At 39.9% G+C, this 17990-nt stretch overlaps 1 protein-coding gene across 2 annotated transcripts; it reads right to left on the minus strand.

Annotated features, from left to right (window-relative positions):
• Nucleotides 1-646: 646 nt before the first annotated feature.
• Nucleotides 647-16723, minus strand: rp2 (RP2 activator of ARL3 GTPase). Of its 2 annotated transcripts, none has more exons than XM_054790969.1 (5): nt 16449-16723; nt 11431-12099; nt 9393-9507; nt 5985-6070; nt 647-3439 (listed from the first exon to the last, which is right to left on the minus strand). In XM_054790969.1, exons 1-5 carry the CDS (start codon nt 16611-16613, stop codon nt 3356-3358), a joined length of 1119 nt encoding a protein of 372 aa, XP_054646944.1. In that variant the 5' UTR covers nt 16614-16723; the 3' UTR covers nt 647-3355. The 2 variants fall into 2 exon arrangements, with proteins under 2 accessions (XP_054646944.1, XP_054646945.1); XM_054790970.1 differs by lacking the exon at nt 16449-16723 and adding an exon at nt 13646-16436.
• Nucleotides 16724-17990: the final 1267 nt, after the last annotated feature.

The raw sequence follows: 17990 nt of genomic DNA on the forward strand, positions 1-17990 counted from the left end.
GTCAATTTTTTGCTGCTTTTAACATTTTTTTTTTAATTAGGTATATTTTTAAAAATTGCCGAAGGGCACAAATGGGCTCACGGCTGCTCTGATCTACACCCCTGATCTACACAAATGCACGTTTCTTTTCTGCCCCTCCCCGCACACCTTTCACAAGCAGGCATACACGTGATCTTGCGATCATTTAACATATTTAAGGACCAGATTTTTTTCTCCGGGTACTCCAGTTTCCTCCCACATTCCAAAAACATGCATGTTAGGTTAATTGGAGACTCTAAATTGTCCATAGGTATGAATGTGAGTGGGAATGGTTGTTTGTCTATATGTGCCCTGCCATTGGCTGGCCACCAGTCCAGGGTGTACCCCGACTGAAGTCAGCTGGGATAGGCTCCAGCATACCCGCGACCCTAATGAGGATAAGCGGCATAGAAAAAGATGGATGGAAGGCCCAGATATCAGATATAACGTACATATGTTTCTTATGTTCTTATTCTTTTTCTTGTGTTCTTCTTTCTTTTCTTGGGAGAATGAACAGAATAAGAATTTCATTGCTTAGTATAACTGTCCGTTTTACTATGCATATGACAATAAAACTCTTGAATCTTCAATCTAAGAGCAAGCGTGCAAGGAAAACAAAGACAAATGCCACATCTGTAAACTTTTACTAAAAATTGAACACCAATTGGTCTGGCTATAAAAACATTCAGTAAAGCATACAAAACACATTTGACACAATAATAAAAAAGACTGATCACATGATGGCCATATATTAAAAAAGAAACAGCACATATGTTTATTTCTCTGTTTTGGTGAAGAAACAGCAAAGGTGCACGGCATTATGCGCACGTGCTCTTTGGCCGTCTTATTGAAATATGTTAGCACTCATCGCCTACACGGCGCAATGCCTCCAACAATATGCACAGCTAAATCACACACATGACACAAGTTTTCTACATAAATAATATTGTTGTCGTTCTTGTGCTCCCGAGCTTTCAGGCAGTGAAGAACAACTGAGAGTCCAAAGGACACTTGGGCTGCGTTCACACTTGTGGTTTGGAACAATTTAAAAAAAAATCTACTCTGTGGACACTTTGGTGCAGTTGGCTTGGCGCTCACACCTCTATCTTTGTCATGTGACCAAAGGCTGTGCAGCAAAGAACATACGCATAAAGTACTGTCGGAACTTGATTGGACAGCTTTCATCCATATTACATGGCATAACTGTCGTGGGTTATTTTCATTTTCTATTTTTTTACCTGCTCAGATTTCCCAAACAGCTTGTAAAATATACTTTTAAAGAACTTTTGTGACTTATTTCGCAACATAACTCAAAAGTTCCAAACCAAAATAGCGTCTATGTTGAATACGTAGGTTATTTTGACATTATATTCTGCTGCATCTACCATCTTAGAGTTCACAAAAAGCGTCAAAAATATACTTGAAGAGTTTTGCGATATTCCATATCAAAATTCTATCCACTTGGCTGAGTACGTAGGATGTTTTCATATCCTGCTTTTTTTAAAATAGCCTTTAAATAGCCTTTAAAATATACTTTTAAAGGAGCTTTCTGACATATGGAACATTCTGAACCAAAATGCCATCTGTTGGGTTGAACATGTAGCTTATTTTTAGATTTTGCTATCTTTACCATCTTAGATTTCACAAAAAGCTTCTAAAACATACTTTGAAAGAGCTTTGAAGACATGACATGACATAACTTGGATATTCCAAACCAAAATGCCGTCTATGTTGAAGACTTAGGTTATTTTTATATTGTACTACATTTTAGCATCTTAGAGTTAATGAAAAGCTTCTAAAAATATGCTTTAAAAGGATTTTTATGACACATTACGCAACGTAACTCAGACATTCCATATTAAAATGGCATCTATTTGGTCGAGTACGTAGGATATTTTCATATTCAGCTTTTTTTTTCATTTAATATTTCACAAGAGCTTGTATAATATACTTTTAATAAGCTTTGGTGACTTGTTACACAACATAATTCAAATATTCCAAACCAAAATGAAATCTGCTGAGTTGAATATGTAGCTTTTTAAAAATATTTTTGCTATATTTACCATGTTAGATTTCACAAAAAGCTTGTAAAACATACTTAAAGAGCTTTCGGTATTTGCTGCCGGACGTAAATTCCAAACAAAAATGCCGTCAATTTTCAATACGTAGGTTAATTTTATATTCTATTTTTACCTCCACAGATTTCTCGACGCGTTTCTGAAATACACATTTAAAGAGCTTTCGTGACATTTTTTGCAATGTAACTCAAATATACCAAATAAAAATGTCGTCTGCTGGGTTGAATTCATAGGCTGTTTTCATATTCTGCTATTTTTACCGGGTGAGAATTCACAAAAAGCTTGTAAAATATACTTTTAAAGAGCTTTCGTGACGTAACTCAAATCTTCCCTATCAAAATGCCATTGGCTTAGTTGAATATGCAGGTTATTTTTATATAATGCTATTTTTACCATCTTAGATTTCACCAAAAGCTTGTAAAATATACTTTTAAAGAGCTTTCGTGATGTAATTCAAATCTTCCCTATCAAAATGGCTTAGTTGAATATGCAGGTTATTTTTATATAACGCTATTTTTACCATCTTAGAATTCACCAAAAGCTTGTGAAATATACTTTTAAAGAGCTTTCGTGACGCAATTCAAATCTTCCCTATCAAAAGTGACATTGTCTTAGTTGAATATGCAGGTTATTTTTATATAACGCTTTTTTTAACCATCTTAGATTTCACCAAAAGCTTGTGAAATATACTTTTAAAGAGCATTATCTCACACCTACAGAGGGCGAGGGCAGAGCGACAGCACTGCCGATGTACAGTATTTCCTCGTACGTATTTGTTATTTCTGTCTTTTTAACAATGGTCCGACTCATGTTCGTGCCCAAGTGACGCCCAGGTTGGGAGGATGGCGCTCGCACACAGGGACCACAGGGAACCGTACCAGCGGAGCAAACGCACCAGAGTAGTTTGTTTTAACCGAAGCAAAACGTGACAAGTGTGAACGCACCCTGAGAGCTCTACGTTCACATTTGATAGAAGCAAATACATTCATGTACAGTATAAATATCCACAGCATGTCAACAACTAATAACAGCAAATTCTGCTAGCATTAATCTCAATTAGCAGGTTTATGATTGCAACACCAGTCAGGCCCATAAACGTTTGGACTGTGCTTTGTGATAAAAAAAAAAAAGAAAAGAAAAGTTCTTTAACAAAGTAGCAGGTGGGTGGTCCACACTGATTGTAGCGGTGCAAAAAATAGAGAGAAAAGAGCAGCTGTCCAAACATTGACGGACCCGACTGCATCATCAGCGCCAATCAATCACAAGCCCATCTGCATGTCGGCGAAGTTGAAGAAGCTGTCCACGTCTCGACAAGATGTGTTCTTGTTGTCCGAGACAAACACCTGCAGGGGTTAAAGACAAAAGGACAAAAAGAAAACTTGAATATGCTGAGGCTGGAGATGCTCGGTATTGGCTTTCTTTCCGATACTGCCCAGCACTTCAAAGGCGATACCAAACTAATGTGATATCTTGTGTAGTGAATGAACACGTGATGCTTCTCTATCACTGTCATGCATTTCACAAATGAACACTGCTTGTGCAAAATAAGACAAATGCTGCATTATGCAATAGAAGCGATAAAAAATGTGCCATGATTATTTGAAACATTTTGCCTCAACAAAATAGTCATTCAAAAAATCCTGACCAATAATAAAATATCATGTTCTCCTTTTATCAACAAGACAGACAGCTTAGTCTTAATAAGTTCACACGTAAGAATCCAATTCAATACTGCTGGCAACGATGCCATTTGGAAAGCTGCACATGTCTACAGTATGTGGCACAAACGTCCGTATAGAAACAAAGTATGAAACAACGAGAGACATTATAAACCAGGGGTGTCCAGACTTTATCCAGCGAGGGCCATGTACCACTTTGATATTATGTACAAGAAAAAACTGCATGTCAGCTTTGTGATATACAGTAGGTGAAAAAGTGCATTACTAATATTAAATGTGGTCTTTGCTCTTTTTTTATATATTTTTCCTGTTGTTGTTGTTTTTTTACATTTTCCAACGATTGCAACTTACTTCTGGTAAAGTTTCATAAATATTCCCATAATATTTTCACTTTATTCCAGTAATATTATTACTTTTTCCTCAACATAATTTTCCAAAAATTACAACTTTAGTTTGCTTTGTTTGTTATAAAAAAGTATTTTTTCTTTAATATTTCAACTCTACAGTATTCTACTTAAATTACATTATTTTTTGTCATTATATTACGAGTTTATTCTTGCAAAATTTGTCATTAGAACACGACTTTTTCTTCTTAATATTTGACTTTATTCTTGTAAAATTACTGCAGTTTCTCATTTCTGCTGTTTTTTTTTTTAATTTCCAACTATTTATTACTAAAACTATTACTTAACTATTTATTCTATACTTAACTATTTATTCTCGTTTTATTTCCAATAATATTACGACTATGTATATATATTTTCCTTTAACATTTCAACTCTTTGCTACTAAAATTACATTTTTCCCACCTAATATTCCAAGTTTATTCTCGTTAAATTTCAGCTGTTTTTTCCATTTCTCCTTTGTTGTGTTTTAACATTTTCCAATTATTGCAACTTTCTTCTTGTAAATTTTCTTCTCATAATTATGACTTTATTCCCGTAATATTTGGATTTTATTCCTGTAATATTACGACTTTTTCCTCAAACCTAATTTTCCAAAAATTACATCTTTATTTCTTTAGTTTGTTTCTGATAATATTGCAACTTAAAAAAAAGTCTTATTTTTTTCTGTAACATTTCAAATCTATGCTACTAAAATGACATTATTTTTCCAGCTAATATTCCGAGTTCATTCTCGTAAAATTCTGTCTTTTTTCCATTAGAATAAAACTTTTTTCTCTTAATGTTTTGACTTTATTCTTATAAAATTACAGCTTTTTTTGTTTAGTTTTTTTCCACAGCTATTACACCGTTCTTCTTGTAAATGTTCGTCTCGTAATTATGACTTTATTCCCATGATATTTCGACTTTTATCCTGTATTATGACTTTTCCCCTAACCTAATTTTCCAAAAATGACAACTTTAGTCTTCGTTTTGTTTGTTTCTAATGATATTAATAATATAATAATAATTTTAAAAAATAACGTGTTTTTTTCTTTAACATTTCGGCTCTATGCTACTGAAATGACTGAAATTTTTCCACCTACTATTCAGTGTATTCTCATAAAAGTACAACTTTTTTTTCTCATTAGAATGAAACTATTGAAACTTTCTTCTTGTAAATTTTCTTTTCATAACCATGACTTTATTCCCATAATATTTTGACTTTGTGTAACATGACTTTTCCCCCAACCTAATTTTCCAAATATTACAACTTTGTTCGTTGTTTCGTTCTCTTTTTCTTTCATATTTAAACTGCTACTAAAATGAATAAATTATTTTCCTCATAATATTATGTCATTTGTGTAAAATTCCAACTTTTTTCTCTTAATACTTTAATTAGGTAATTATTACTTTTTTTGTTTGTTTTCTTAATGTGCTGCAGGCCATTAAAAAAAAAACAAAAAACAGCCGCATTTTGGACAAACTGAGCTCATTCACCACATCTCCCGTTGCTCTCCCGAGTGATTCTTCTTGAGGTGTGATATTAGATTACAACAGGTATTCAAGGCCAACGCCTTACTTACTTTACAAACATTGCAAATTGCACATTTACCGTCCATACGCAAAACCACGGAAATACTGAACAAGCAAGATTGATGCTGTGTGGATGCTGTGTGCGCCGATGATATTGATATTGATATCGGCAGAAAAGCTCCATGCCGATATGAACCGATATCTCATTTTTATACCAATATCAGCCAATATTATTGAACATCCCTGGCAGAGGCGGCATGCGACAACAGAGAGAAGAGCACCGGACTCACCTTTGTGCCGCTGAACACCTCACTGGCGATGTTCTTGCAGGCTTCCACCACGCCGTCACCATTCAGCTCCAGGGCGATGACGGGACCTTCAGGGGTGACGACAGAAAACAATAAGTTTTTGATACTTGCGGTGTAAATGTGTTAGTTAGCAAAGAACTACAGTCAACCGCTGATGACATCATCGCACAGTGACTTCCGGTTCCGGTGTCCGTGCGAACACAACACTGACAGGGACGTTTTGTGATAAAAACACATTAAGACCACAGTTGGACTCAGTATGTTAACAGCATGACAAGACGTGTGCCATTTTGCACACTAACCCCGGAAATGTAAGCGAACCCAGGCAACATTTTTGTGCAAATTTTGAGCGTAAACCGAAAAATATGCAAACCTAGAAGCACGCTAACCATGGTACATTGTCAAAAATTTTCACCACAAACAAGACTCAGTTTTAAATTAAGTATGGCGTTGAAATCATGCCAAAACACATGAAACAGGATGATTCACAAACACTCAGTGTGGTTTGCAAATTCAAAACATCGTTGATAAATTAATGCATTTTGTTCTGCAAACAATAAACGTACCTATCAAACAAATACATCCTGTCTGGGAAACAAACACAGTATGTTTTACACATACAAAAAGAGACATACTTCTTCAATTACAAAAAATATCCTTCAGGTACAAAAAACAGTTCTACAACTACACGTGACTATTGTCACAATCTTAATGCTATCACGTGATTTTTGTCACTATCTTAGCGCTGTCATGTGATTGTTGTCGCCAATCGTCCACCTTGCAATCCCACAAAAAAGCACTCGTTTTACACATGGAAGCCGGTAAACGTTCTGTGAATTTTCACACCACAACAGCAGGTGGCGCTGTTGATTCCATTCAAGGCCAACAGGACTTGTGAACTGAGTGTGTATGTTTGGGGGTGTAGTCATAAGTGTAACTAATGAATCCAGACCAGAACAAGTCATAAGTGAAGTAAGATGTTAAGTGAAAGTGTTGATGTCGCTAATGTAATAACCTCGCTGTATAGTATGTATAGTATGTATAGTATGTATGTATGTATGTATGTATGTATGTAGTGATGCAGGCCGCAATTTAAAGAAAAACTGCGCTTTTTAAAAAAAATTGCCAGTCATCCACAATCCTGACATGAACACACATCTTTCTCTTTTTTGTGCGTTCCAAAGATATAAAACAGATTAAAAAGAGGCAACTGAGAATGTACGTAATGGAACGCACGTATTCAGTCTATAAAGCCTTCTGCAAAAACCTCCAAAAACCACCAACAACACACACCTGCAAGCTACAGCGACATCCATCTATCCATCTTCTATGCCGCCAGCCAATGGCAGGGCACATATAGACAAACAAGCATTCACACTCACATTCATACCTATGGACAATTTAGAGTCTCCAATTAACCTAACATGCATGTTTTTGGAATGTGGGAGGAAACCGGAGTACCCGGAGAACATGCAAACTCCACACAGAGATGCCCAACGTGGATTCGAACACAGAATTTCCTGATCTCCTGACTGTGTAACAAACATGCTAACCACTAGGCCACACTGCGGCTGCTACAGCGACATGTTATTATTGTTACCAACATTGTTACGCCTAAGAACTACATTACTGGCGTACTGACACCTCGCCACACCACACTGGTTAGCTATTAGCTGGCTCGCGCTCACAATGCCTCAGGCCACTACCAAAAGGTAACGCTACATATTTGCGCTGCCGCCACTGCTGCTCTGTTTTTGTTTTTGAGTTTGGAAAAGTCAACGCTAGGTGTAGCGTTCCTTTCTATGTTGTTATGTGAAATCAATTCACCCGCGAAGGAAGTCCCGCTAATGCTTAAAAGGACCAAAATACGGCAAAATACTGTAAGTGTTACACGTTGTCATAGGTGTGTCCCATTATGTTTACCTGCCTCTTTTTAGCCCTTTTTACATCTTTAGAACGCAAAGAAAAAAGAAAGACGTGTGTTCATGTCTCATATAAGGATTATGGATGATGGGCAAAATTCCCCCCCCAAAAACTGTACTTTTCCGTGGCAGTTTTTTAAACTTTGGGTCACGGGTTCGATTCCAGCTGTTTCCGACATGCTTTCCTTTGTTAATATTTAACTATGATCCACTGACTTTCTTGTGACAGACAATTGTGATCATGTCGATCAATACATGTGAAGAGGATGCTTTATTACAGCACTTATGAATTAGTGACCCTGGCAATCATACCCCAAATATGCATACACACTCAGTTCGTTGCGTCTCATAGCGTGTATAATAAACAATAATAAAATGAAAATCGTCCTGGCAGCCTTAAATTGAATCAACGGCACCACCTGCTGATTTAGTGTGCAAAATACAGGCCATTTCTCAGAACGTTTACCATAATACAGCCCCCTTACGCATTGCTAACCAACTGTCACTGCCTCAGTTTTCACGTGATTAGGGTTTTGTCTAGAAATCTTGCTAAAATTTTGTTTCGGTTTTCCTATGCCAGACTTTTTGCATGACTCAATTTTTGTTGGAAATTTTGTGTGAGTTTTTGTGCACTTTGTACACTTAACTAGGCCGTTTTCCCTGTACTGTATCGTTCTATGAAATGGAGTGGCCAAACTAAGCACCTGACACTACTGACTCACCAACAGTGCATTTTTTTATTGAGTGCAGCGGCTAAATAACCCTCCATGGGGACAAAGAAAGTTGCGAGTGGCAGCAATTTGATGCAGAACTATTGAATTCAATCTCACCAGGATGTATGGGAAGTCCGCACTAACAGTAAGTTCCATCCATTCCTCATTTATAATTATTTCACATTGTTTTCTCCATGTAAAACTATAATAATTATCTATAAAAGGTATATTTTGTTCATATTTTTGTCCGTCTGGAAAGGATGAATTGGATTTACATGATTTTCTATGTGAAAGATTGCCTCGGTTTTCGTCAGACCTTTTGGAACAACTTAATGACGAAAACCGAAGTTCCACTGTATTTACATTTGCTCTGCCGTACTTACAGTACAGTACAGTGGTACCCGTTTATGTAACGCTCGGACTGGCTCCCTGATAATCCTAAGCGGGCATCTGTATCACCGGAATCAAAACCAGCAGTTGCTTGCATATTTACTTGTGATTTTGTCCAGAGACATACGCAAAAATGATAAAATTGAACACTGCAACACACATCAACAGAAACAGAAGCCTTCTTCACAGAAACTACTCTTCTGGCTCCCAAATTTGTTGTCACCAAACACGGTCGACTGTGTATGTCGGACATGGTGGACCGGGACTTGAGGAGTTGGTCGACATAGACAGGTTGTGGACATAACAGGGGTTCTACTGTATGTTGCGGGGAACACAGAATCTTTGACAGGGAACCAGGAAGTGACCTTTCGTGATCCACTCCACCAGATCCTCAGCGTTGTTTTGAAACACACGCTTGACATCTTCGGGCCGCATCGACACTTCCTTAGTCTGGATCAGCACAAAGCCTTTGGCAGTAGCCTGCGTGGAAAGAGAACGTTCCATTGAGCGTCAAAGAAACATAAGAAACATCCCATACTGTACACTCACAACATTAAGTTGACGGTGTTGAGTCGTACATGTTTGGCAGCAACACAAACATGACTGGAATTATTTAAGACTTAAGTCCATTTTTATGTGCACTTGACTAATTTGTCTGTGCTATATCTCTATCTCTCGATACATCTCTGTATCTACATCCATCTATATATCTATCACAATAGATCTCTATATCTACATCTATATATGTCTACATCGCTATATATCTCCATATCTACAGTACATCTGGACATATCGATATCTACAGTATATCATGGGTGTCCGAACTTTTTCCAGTAAGCGCCACATCGTGAAAAATGAAAGGATGCAACTTTGCAACAGCATTTTATGCTGCCGATTCTGATACCAATCATCCAGGAGTGAAATCGGCCGATACCGATCACATAGATTAACTGTGAAATTTTCTGTTTATTTATGATGAGTGCTATTGGCCGGGGTGCCGTATAAGGGGGAAGAGTCAAGACAATTCCAAGGTCCCCTGACTGTCAGGGGGCCCAAAAAAAAAGTAATTACCGTATTTAAAAAGTGCTTCTCCCCTTATCTCTAAGGGAGAGCCCAGCCACCCTACAGAGAAAACTCATTTCGGCCGCTTGTACCCGCAATCTTGTCCTTTTGGTTATTACCCAAAGCTCATGACCATAGGTGAGGGTAGAAACAAAGATCGACCGGTAAATTGAGAGCTTTGCCTTTCGGCTCAGCTCCCTCCTCACCACAATGGACCGATGCTGAGTCCGCATCACTGCAGACGCCGCACCAATCCGCCCGTAGATCTCGCGTTCCATCCTTCCCTCACTCACGAACAATACTTCGAGGTACTTAAACTACACCGCCTGGGGCAGGACCTCATCCCTGACCCGGAGATGGCATTCCACCCTTTTCCGAGGTAGAACTATGGACCCCGACTTGGACACTCTGTTGCAAACCGATCCAGTGAGCGTTGAAGGTCATGGCTCAATGAAGCCAGCAGGATCACATCATCTGCAAAAAGCAGAGACACAATCCTGCAGCCACCAAACCGGAGCCCCTCAACGCCCTGACTGCGCCTAGAAATTCTGTCCATAAAAGTAATGAACAGAATCGGTGACAAAGGCCAACCCTCACTGGAAACGGGTCCAACTTATTGCCGGCAATGCAAATCAAACTCTGACACCGGTCATACAGGGAACAAACCGAACCGCCTGAATTAGGTGGTCCGGTACCCCATATTCCCGGATTACTCCCCCCAACTTCTAAAAAAACAACATGCCTTGAATATTTAAACTTCAACTAAAATGACTAGTATTTTTCCACATAGTATTATACTTTATGCTCATAAAATTGAGACTTTTTTCCCCTTTTGACTTTATTCTCGCAAAATTCTTTGTTCCATTCCTGCTATTGTTTTTTTCCCCCCACTATTTCAACTTTCCTCTTTTAAATTTTCTTCTCGTAATTATGACTTCATTCCTAAAATATTTTGACTTTATTTTTCTAACATTAGAACTTTTTCTGCGATCTAATTTTCCAAAAATTACAATTTTGTTCCTTGTTTTGTTTGTTTCTCATAATATTACAACATAAAAAATAAATGTCTTTTTTATTTAAGATTTAAACACTATGCTTCTAAAATTAGTGCTGATTTTTCCACTTTTGTGGAGTTTATATATAAGTATATGTGTATAATGTGCTGCGGGCCAATAAAAAAACAGCACTTTGGACATTTTTTATTTTATGAAGAGATATATTAAACCTAACTAATGTTAACCAATGATAAAATCTAAATTGGTGCTTTTATTCTGGTGTGGATATCAGATTATGATATACATGACTGACAGCGGCCATCAAACTCATTGCAGGTCTTCTCACCTCATCAATCATCTTTCGTGCATTGGCGGTGGTGTACTCTCCGGCGAAGAAAACAAACAGGCACGACTCTTCACTGTCTTTGCGTCGTCCTCCTTTCGTCAAAGGCACGATGCTGCGCCCCGGGTCTGCCGAGATCCGCACGGACTTGAAGTCCGACTCGGAATCCGGGGCCGGCACCGACTCCAGCACGGCAGCGCTCTCCGGCAGCAGGCTCCAGTTGGTCTCTCCGGAGACGGGTGTGAAGTCATGGATGTTGCTCCAGTTGTTGTTGAAGATGCTGAGGCCGGCGTCCTTGAAGTGGAAGGCCAGCTCAGGGTAGTAGTACTGGAAGCAGCCGAACTTCATGCCGGTGGACGACTCGATGATAGGCTGCGTGGCACAGCACAAAAACACCTCCATCTTTTTACAGTCCCGTGTGCGGAACTGCTGGCACGCCACCACGCACTTGATGTCCTTGCAGTCCCGGAAGAAGACGCTGCCCCTGACGGGGCCCAGGACCACGCGGCAGTTGACGCAGTCGTCAATTGTGATGGTCGCCGAGTGGTCGAACACGAAGATGTCGCAGTTCTCGCACTCCTGGATGACAAACTGTTGACCGTTCAGCTTTCCGGGGAGACGACCGGCCGTGACGCCCTTGAGGCCTGTCAGCATGTAGTCTTTGGGGTCAACCTGTGTCAACACCACAAACAAAGGATTTAGACCAGGGGTGGGACCCACATTTTCCAATTTGATAGTCAATCTGGCGATTCACCACAAACTATTCATCTATATATATATATATATATATATATATATATATCTATATCTATATCTATATCTATATATATCTCTATCTATCTATCTATCTATCTATCTATATATATATATTCTGAAACTTTCCTCGCATTTTTGAGGGCCTTAATATGCATGAAAACTCACCAAAATTAGCAAGTATGTCAAGCCCGGCAAAAAAATTTATATTGCAGTGGTCCTGAACACAAATTCCCAAAACTCGCTCAGTGGCGCCCACTGTAGATTAAAAAAAATTAGTCCCTGCCATCAGTTTCATGGATAGTCACAAAATTTTATGGACAAGTCAATCATGACAGGACGCATGAAAAAGTTTCAAGAACCATTTTAGTTTCTGGAGGCAATATTGAGCGAAAACCAGGGGCGGTATTCAACAAACTAGTCCTAGGCACTTCGACCAAATGAACCCAAATGAAAATCCTGGATACTAGACAGACGGGCGATGTTGTATTGCGAAGGATTTTAGGCTGTCCCATGAGTTGTTGGCAGGGCAGGGCAACAAACTTTGATGATCAATCAGACAATGCGCTACTAAACTGTAAACGTTAATAACTCAGTTCCACAAGATCAGATCCATCATAATTGGTACATATGATTCTTCCATTGAATCCAGTGAGACATTGAGACTGAATATATAATTATATCGGCAAATAAGCCATTTGGTTTTATTTCCTTATTTAATCCCGTTCCTCTGAAACAGTTCGTCTCCTCTTGAGCTGAAACAATTTATCTGCTTTCCAGTGACTCTTAGTTGAAATCATTTGTTTTATTTTCTGTAGGTTAAATGTTGTATTTGTTTGACTAAATTGTCCTGCTAAAGAAAAGCACCTCATCAATACACACAGATACAGTATATAAACATTTTAATACTTCCTCAGAAGTACAGTCAAACCTGTCTTAGCGGCCACCTGTATAGAACGGCCACCTGCCTATAGCAGCCACTGAAAAATTCCCCGCATCAAATTTACATGTTATAGACCCTGTGTATAGCAGTCACCTGTCCAACGCGGCCAGCCACCACCCATTTTGTCTCCCTTGGTCAATATCTGACCGCATATAGCGGCCAAATTACCAACTCAAGTAGAAGCTTCATGCACGAAAAAGTTTCGTTTTTCAATCAATGAAGCCGTCGTGTGTAGACTTAAATTACTGAGTCCTGGCTCAGTCACAGTCATTCACAAGATCCACACAAACTGTCAGTTGTTCCACATAAAAAAGCCGTCTTCTTTTGAGCTTGCTATTTCCTGGTCAAACATGTAATTTTAAGAGCATTTGCACCAAAACATTACCGCAAAGTAGGCTGGGAACAGGACGTGCTCCCAGCGACGCTACAATAAAAAAAAAAACATACGCTAGCATGCATGCGGCAGCGGGAGCAAAACTGAGTTCGGTTGTACTTAATTGAAGTATTTTAGAATGTACTCACGTTATTTTTGATCAATCCTCTTCCACAAATCCATCAAAGTCCTCATCTTCTGTATTCGACACAAAAAAGCCGTCTTCTTTTCCGTTCGCTACTAGTCCGTTAACTTGTCAGTGTTATTCAGCTCCGAAGCAAAGAAGGAAACTTCTCCTGTTGCTTCTGCCAACTTTATTTATTGAACGCGGCCACCAGACAGCAGCTCAGAACACACACACATCTCTCAGCATCGTCTCTCCTTCCTGCTTGCCCACAAGGCAAAGGTTAAACAAGCCCCACTACATAGCTGTCCAGGCAATGCCTGTAACAAGTGACACCGTTTATTTCCTGGTGTGAGACAATGTGCACAATGTGTGTCAATACTGTAATGCCGCTTGTTGTGGGGAAGGAGAGACTCACGTCGCCGATGCACTTTAATCGCTTTAATAACAGCGGAGAAAACTGCAGGACTTTACATCCACGCCAACATAAACACACTTCCCAACTCTCTCGAAACTCACAGCTAGCACTGAGCCTAGCTCTCCTGCTCGGGACGCCCACCGTCACTTCCCGTCACTTCCTGATGAACTGAAGCTGTAATGACACTCTGCCGTATCAAAAGTCCATCCATCCATCCATTTTCTATACCGCTTCTTCCTCATTAGGGTCGCGGGGGCATGCTGGAGCCTATCCCAGCTGACTTCGGGCGACAGGCGGGGTACACCCTGGACTGGTTGCCAGCCAATCGCAGGGCACATATAGACAAACAACCATTCACACTCACATTCATACCTATGGACAGTTTAGAGTCGCCAATTAACCTCACCTGCATGTTTTTGGAATGTGGGAGGAAGCCGGAGTACCCGGAGAAAACCCACGCGCACACGGGGAGAACATGCAAACTCCACACAGAAATGCCCAGGGGAGAATCAAACCCAGGTCTTCCCGATCTCCAAGCTGTTCCGTATAAAAAGTAAAATATTAAAAACAAGCGTAAGACATTACTAGCACAGCTTTGTTCTGTGGGTGGTGGATAATAACAAGCCTAGTGTGCTGTACAACTTTTATCCGCAGTCCCACAGTGCCCTCTACTGGTCAACATTATTTTTTTCTCCCTTTTTTTTCTTTTTTTTTTCCTCTACTGGTCAACATTCAAACTGGATGCCAACCTGTCTATAGAGGCCACCTGTCTATAGCAGCCACTTTTTGTACATAAGCAACATAACATTCACAACTTTCACTTTGATTTCCACATTACGGCACATGTTCATTATTTATTGACTGTATATTTTAAATATATAAAGCTATTTTAAACTTCCATAAATATATAAAATAATACAAGCATTTCAATATTGTTGTATACAGTAGGTCATTGAATCAATATGTCAGTGGAGCCTCTCGACTGGGGGTCAACTGGGCCAAAAATCGGCCTCTTGATGTTGTGGTTCAAACACAGTATCCAGACAAAGGATCCAACTCACACCTTTCGCCTTCCAAGGGTGGAATAAGTAACACTATACTATCTGAGAACAGCACCGGAAGCGGTAAATGTGGCATTGTAGTGTTTGTGTGTGATGTGTCACGGCAGCGATGCGCACCCTTTAAGATCTAGCAGGTGTCAGTATTGAGCAAAACTGCGACACAGTACCGACACAGTGTCGATACAGTTTGGGTAATGTGCCGCAATGCTTCATGAGGCCTCAGTTACCCATCAATATTAATTAAAAGTGCATTTTACAGCTTGCACAACACATGCAAAGTAACAACATAACCAAGCTAGAGGTACAGCAAAGGCTCACCATGGGAGATGGAAACAAAAACGCAAACGAAAAGGAGGCCAAAACTAAAAAACAGCACGACAGCCAAAAGCGATGCATCAAACAAACATGTAATACAATCCCAGGAAAATTTAGGAATAGAACCTCAATTACAAGTCAAAGACAGGTGTGCTCCCCAGCTCCCTCTAACCACAGTAACGGTAATGCAGGCATAGCAAAATAAAAGCAGGAACAGGAAATAATGGCAGAAATATCATAATCCAACCAAGAGTTCAAACGGTCATGTGGAACGTGATTAAAATGGCACCAAATGAGACCACAAAAACAGCTATTTCACTTATAAGTGTGCTATGAATATATACCAAGGAGGAAGACTAAAATACTCCCATCGCTAATTCCACTATACAGTATAACCAAAGCTAAAGGGAGTCAGCCAAAAAAGTGGCACTATCTTGGCTAGGAAATGTACATTTGCCTAAGTCATCAACTATCAACAAGACTGATATGAATCGCGGTGCTTTGTATTGAATGTTGTAGCACATGTAAGTGAAGGCATCAAACCGGAAGTTGAAGTGTCGGTCAGGTTAAAGGCTGTCAATATGGGCAGCAGCAAGGTGCAACTAGTAATCCTATAATGGGATTAAAACAATGTTGCATGGAGTGTGTGTGAGAGAGAGAGGCCGATGGCTCCGGTGTAAATATCAAAGACTGGCATGGAAGAATAGTGCTCACCCGGGTGCTTCCGCTGGCTACATTAGATAAGGTAAAGGCTAAACGTTGTGCAATTTAAATTAGGGCTGTACCTTTCTCGCTATTGCCAAAGTTACATTCCAGGGAGAATGGAAGCAGTTAATGTCACTGGCATGCATCCCAGAGTCACTAAAACAAACAACACTCCGAGCTTTTTGCACATTATCCAACCATTTCTGTGTTAAACTGAATTGGTCGGCAAAGTGCTAGCTAGCGACATTAAGCACACGCGTTGAGATGCATTGCGTAACTCACCCCCACAGGTAACGTTATCTTAAAAATGTATCAGAAATTTCCCCAACCTTGTCCCTCTTGTCCCAGCTGTACTGCTTCGGTGCCGCCTCATCGGTGTTGTTGCCAAGGGGAACAGCGTTGCTTGTGGTAGTTTCCACAGTCGTCGATGTCGGCGTCCGCTCCTGTTTTTCTGACGACTTTCGCTTGGATTTCTTCGAAAAAAAGCACCCCATTTTTATCCTCCTCGACAAGCCCTGTTTGCAAAAGCTTTGGCAAGCTTTACGGTTACTAATACGAGGTACAAGATTGCGTGAGGTTTAGTTGACACTTTTTTTTTCTTCCCGTTTCCCCTTCTGGTTTTCTCAACCAATCAGCGCCGAGGATGGGGTTGCAGCAGCCAATCACAGGTACTGCTTATATGATGGGTGGGTGTGCCGCGTATGGGGCGTTCAAAGACAACTTGGAACGTGAGTAAAAAAGCCGATTAGTTTTAAAAATGCAGTTAAATTTGTATATGTATTTACGCGATTTGTTGTATGTATGATTCAGTTGTATAAAATGTCCTTCTAACAATAACCCATTTCCATAAATATTCATCTGTGGAAATTAGGTTTCCCGATAACACCAACGTACACATTTATATATTTCCCCTAAATTATCATCCATCCATCCATTTTCTATGCCGCTTTTCCTCACTAGGGTCGCGGGGGTGTGCTGGAGCCTATCCCACCTGACTTCGGGCGAGAGGGTACACCCTGGACTAGTCGCCAGCCAATCCCAGGGCACGTATAGACAAACAACCATCCACACTCGCATTCATAACTATGGACAATTTAGAGTCTCCAATTAACCTAACATGTATGTTTTGGAATGTGGGAGGAAACCGGAGTACCCGGAGAAAATCCCTATATTATTATATTATATGTACTGTATATAGTATATATATATATATATATACTGCTCATAAAAATTAGAGGAACACTTCAAAAACACATCAGATCTAAACTGGGGGAAAAATGATCTTGAATATCTTTCCTAACAATAATTGGGTGATGTATTAGTAACAAAATGATGCCACATAATTTGATAGAAATGAAGATGATCACCCTATAGAGGGGGGAAATCAAAGACACCCCAAAAATGAAAGTGAAAAAATGATGCAGCACACTGGTCCATTTTGCTAAAATGTCATTGTAGCAACTCAAAATGATTCTCAGTAGTTTGTGTGGCCCCCACGTGCTTGTACGCATGCCTGACAACGTCGGGGCATGCTCCTAATGAGACTGTGGATGGTGTCCTGGGGGATCTCCTCCCAGATCTGGACCAGGGCATCAATGAGCTCCTGGGCAGTCTGAGGAGCAACCTGGTGGCGCTGGATGGACCTAAACATAATGTCTCAGAGGTGTTCTATTGTGTTTAGGTCAGGTGAACGTGGGGGCCAGTCAATGGTATCAATTCCTTCATCCTCCAGGAACTACCTGCATACACTAGCCACACGAGGTCGGGCATTGTCGTGGACCAGGAGGAACCCAGGTCCCACTGCACCAGCGTAGGTTCTGACAATGGGTCCAAGGATTTCATCCCGATACCTAATAGCAGTCAGGGTGCCA

The sequence above is a fragment of the Dunckerocampus dactyliophorus genome, chromosome 10, assembly GCF_027744805.1.
Source record: "Dunckerocampus dactyliophorus isolate RoL2022-P2 chromosome 10, RoL_Ddac_1.1, whole genome shotgun sequence".
NCBI classification, from domain to species: Eukaryota; Metazoa; Chordata; class Actinopteri; order Syngnathiformes; family Syngnathidae; genus Dunckerocampus; species Dunckerocampus dactyliophorus.